The following is a 3,198-nucleotide window of genomic DNA, read 5'->3' on the forward strand; positions in this document are numbered from 1 at the left end:
TTCTTGGCGGAGACCGGTATTTGTCGTCGGACCTTCTTGGCGGAGACCGGTATTTGTCGTCGGACCTTCTTGGCGGAGACCGGTATTTGTCGTCAGACCTTCTTGGCGGAGACCGGTATTTGTCGTCTGACCTTCTTGGCGGAGACTGGTCATAAGTACTAACATCTGTCCTTCTTTGTGGTGACCACAGTCTGTCATTAGACCTAGAGGAGTGTTGGTCATGGCTCATCACTGGAGACCGTCTTCTATTGCCACTTCTTGTTGGTGAGAGTTGCTCACCATTGCTTGTTGGGGACCATAGTTTATCAGTTCTTTTTGGGGACATTTGTCTTGCATAGCCACTCCTCGGTGACCATTGCCTTGGTGACAATTGTTTATGATCATATATTCTTGGGGAAGACTGGCGCTCAAGGAATCTCTTTGACCCCTCTTTCCGATCACTTCTTGGTGACGATCTTTGTTCACAACTTCTTCCTCTAGACAACTGCCGTTCGTGGTTCCTTCTTGGTGAAATTGATTTCTTATTCATTCTCTTTGGTGAGGACCATTTCTCGTAGCTTCTTGAACGTGATCGATAACCAGAACGATAACGTGGGGAGCAAGAGCGAGACCTAGACCTTGAGGTACGGCATTGCAGCCTGTGTTGGGAGGAACTACCGCTGGATTGTTTTTTTCCATCTCTTGAGCCGTGGCGGATGGGGCTGTACGAACAGGAACTGGAGCCAGTACTGGATCTGTTTTTGCTATGTCCTGATCTGCTGCTGTATTTGTGCTGTCCATCTCTTGAGCTCCTCCGATGACGTGGACTGTATGAGCGGGAACGTGAACGGCTGATGGATTTGCCTCGTCCATCTCCTGAGCTGGAACAACTGCCGCTGTTTGAGCGAGAACGATGATGCAGGGAGGCTCCAGTTAAAATCTTAGAACTTTTAACTTCATCCCTAAAAAGATTAGTGAACAAGAATCAAATCAACCATTTGAAAAAAAGAAACTTGGAAATGAGAAAAACTTGTTCTTGTTACTGTTGCAAATTTGAAACAATAAATTACCTTTGCACTTCCCCATCCCAATGAGGGTATCTGTGGGGGGAAAAACACAACAGCACATTCAAATAAAGGTCTCCTTAAGTACTGTAAACTTTTTCTGAAATAATGTCTCAAACGTTCACCAGCATTGTAGGTTAAAGGAGAAAAATTTTATATTTAAAATGTTTTCTTGTTATTTCTTAGGTGTAAATAAAAAAAACAAACAATACTCCAGAAAACCCTTCACAGAGCCCTTTACCTTTCCAAAAACTTAAAATATTTCTTAAAAACGGCTAAATGTACTAACTGGTTGCGAAGGCGGTTGCAGTTGGCATGGTGTTGGTTGCTTGTCTGGTGGGTAACCCAATCCTAAAATAAACAGCAACAAATAAAGTCTTGTCTTGACATTACATTTGCAAAACAAATTAAAATGCAGAGACATTTAAATTTTTTTCAATTTAATGCATGAGAGATAACTAAAATAATTAAGCTGCTAGCAGTAAGTAATCACTTATGAAAGAGGAAGTGAAAAGAAAACACACTTGCCTTTAGTTGAGGACATTCTTTCTTACATAAAGAGCAGATGTGTGGAAATTTTCCTGGCATAAATGCTGCATAATCACGCCTCACACCAAGGGACAGCAGATCCTTAGAGGACCCAGCCTTGGCTGGAGGTGGAGGCTTAGAAGATGGCACATGAGCAGTGTCATTTGTTTTAATGACTGGCTGAGACTGAGAAATGCTAGATGCAGGGTTCTTGGATACAACTGTTGAAGGTGGAACGGCATCCGAGACATGTGGCGTTTTGGGAATGAAATATGATTGAGAATCTGGTTTTGTGGCAGAAGACACATCAGGCTGCAAATCCTTCAGAATCTGCAAAATTTTCTGAATATTGGTTTTCTGTAGTATTTGCAGATTCATCGTCGAGTCTGCAATATTTGATCCTTGCCCTTGAATTTTACTTTCACCACTGGGTATAGCATCTCTGGTTTCATGTTGGGGAACCGACTGTGGCGTATGGTTTTGTTGGGTCTCCAGTTTTCCAGCTGCATTCCTCTTTGGAAAGGCCACAACATTCAGTTGGTTGAAACCGGCAGCAGATACTTTCTGGTCATAAGAAGAAACCAAACTGCTGTTCTTTAACTCTGCAAAGCTTAGCTGTGGTGCTTGTTTGCCGTCCGTTCCACCAACCCATGCTGCATTGTGAATGTTCTTGACAGGCATATTCTCAACATCTGTAATAGATTTTCCAGTATATGCACAGTCAAACAGTTTAACTGGTTTAATAGTCATTTCTGGCTTATCGTTGGGCGTTGCCGTTTGTCCAAAACCAATGGATCGGGTCAATCCACTCGCCTGGTTTGGTTGAGTTTGAAGCAGTCTAGTCTGATTGATTCTTGGAGGCGGCACAGCAACAAGAGACCCTTTCTGGTCACCTGAAGAACCCAAATCACCAGTTTTTATTTTAGTTGTGAATGGCTCCTCTGTTCTGCTGGTTTGAAAATTATCCATCAACAAAGAGTTCCTCTGAATGTTCCTACCAATCGCAACATCTACCTCTGCATAACCAGCAGCAGCTTGCTCATTTTTAATCATTTTCACTGGATGAAGAAGAGTAGACGAAGACATTTTGTCCTGCAATATTCCTGGCTTTCCAAAACTAGCTGCATTTACACCTGTTGTGCTTACAGTGGGTCGAGCCATAGAGTCGCAGTTGGACTGAACTCCAGGTGCAGTCCTTGTGGCCTTTTTCATGCGAATGCTTTGTAAGAGGTAGGGCAAGTTCTCGGCAGTAGTTTGCTCTTCAGAGTAATTCAGAAGTTCGTCCAGGTCCGCTTTCTCCAGTCCGTAATTTTCTAAGATGTTCCCAGCCAATTGTGGATTACAGTCAAAGTAACTGGGTTGAGAAGAAACTCTTTGATCTTCTGCTCGAGTGGCATAAACAGACGCATTTGATGCCAATTTCGAGAAATCTCCGGTCGTACCTTTGTGGTCTGGCAACCAGTTGTAGGAGCTATAGCTGGTGCTCGAGAGTTGATGCCCATATGAAGCTGAGAAGGTAGACATCTTTGGGGCAGAAATTGGTAACGTTTCTTTTTGGGTGATAGTGAAGAAACCACACTGATCTATAGGTTGGTGTTTGACCTCCTCTTTGTGGGGAATGTTGAAG

At 43.2% G+C, this 3,198-nt stretch overlaps 1 protein-coding gene across 1 annotated transcript in view; it reads right to left on the minus strand.

Moving 5' to 3' along the window:
- The window catches only part of LOC103480617 (uncharacterized), a 22,835-nt gene extending 19,637 nt beyond the window's left edge, over positions 1 to 3,198 (minus strand). Inside the window, exons 1-4 of the mRNA XM_008435641.2 lie at positions 1,572 to 3,198; positions 1,333 to 1,394; positions 1,050 to 1,079; positions 1 to 941 (exon numbers count right to left, since the gene is read on the minus strand). Coding sequence (XP_008433863.2) covers positions 1 to 941; positions 1,050 to 1,079; positions 1,333 to 1,394; positions 1,572 to 3,095 — 2,557 coding nt within the window. The 5' untranslated portion in view covers positions 3,096 to 3,198. The remainder of the gene's footprint in view (positions 942 to 1,049; positions 1,080 to 1,332; positions 1,395 to 1,571) is intronic.

The sequence above is a fragment of the Poecilia reticulata genome, linkage group LG18 (assembly GCF_000633615.1).
Source record: "Poecilia reticulata strain Guanapo linkage group LG18, Guppy_female_1.0+MT, whole genome shotgun sequence".
NCBI classification, from domain to species: Eukaryota; Metazoa; Chordata; class Actinopteri; order Cyprinodontiformes; family Poeciliidae; genus Poecilia; species Poecilia reticulata.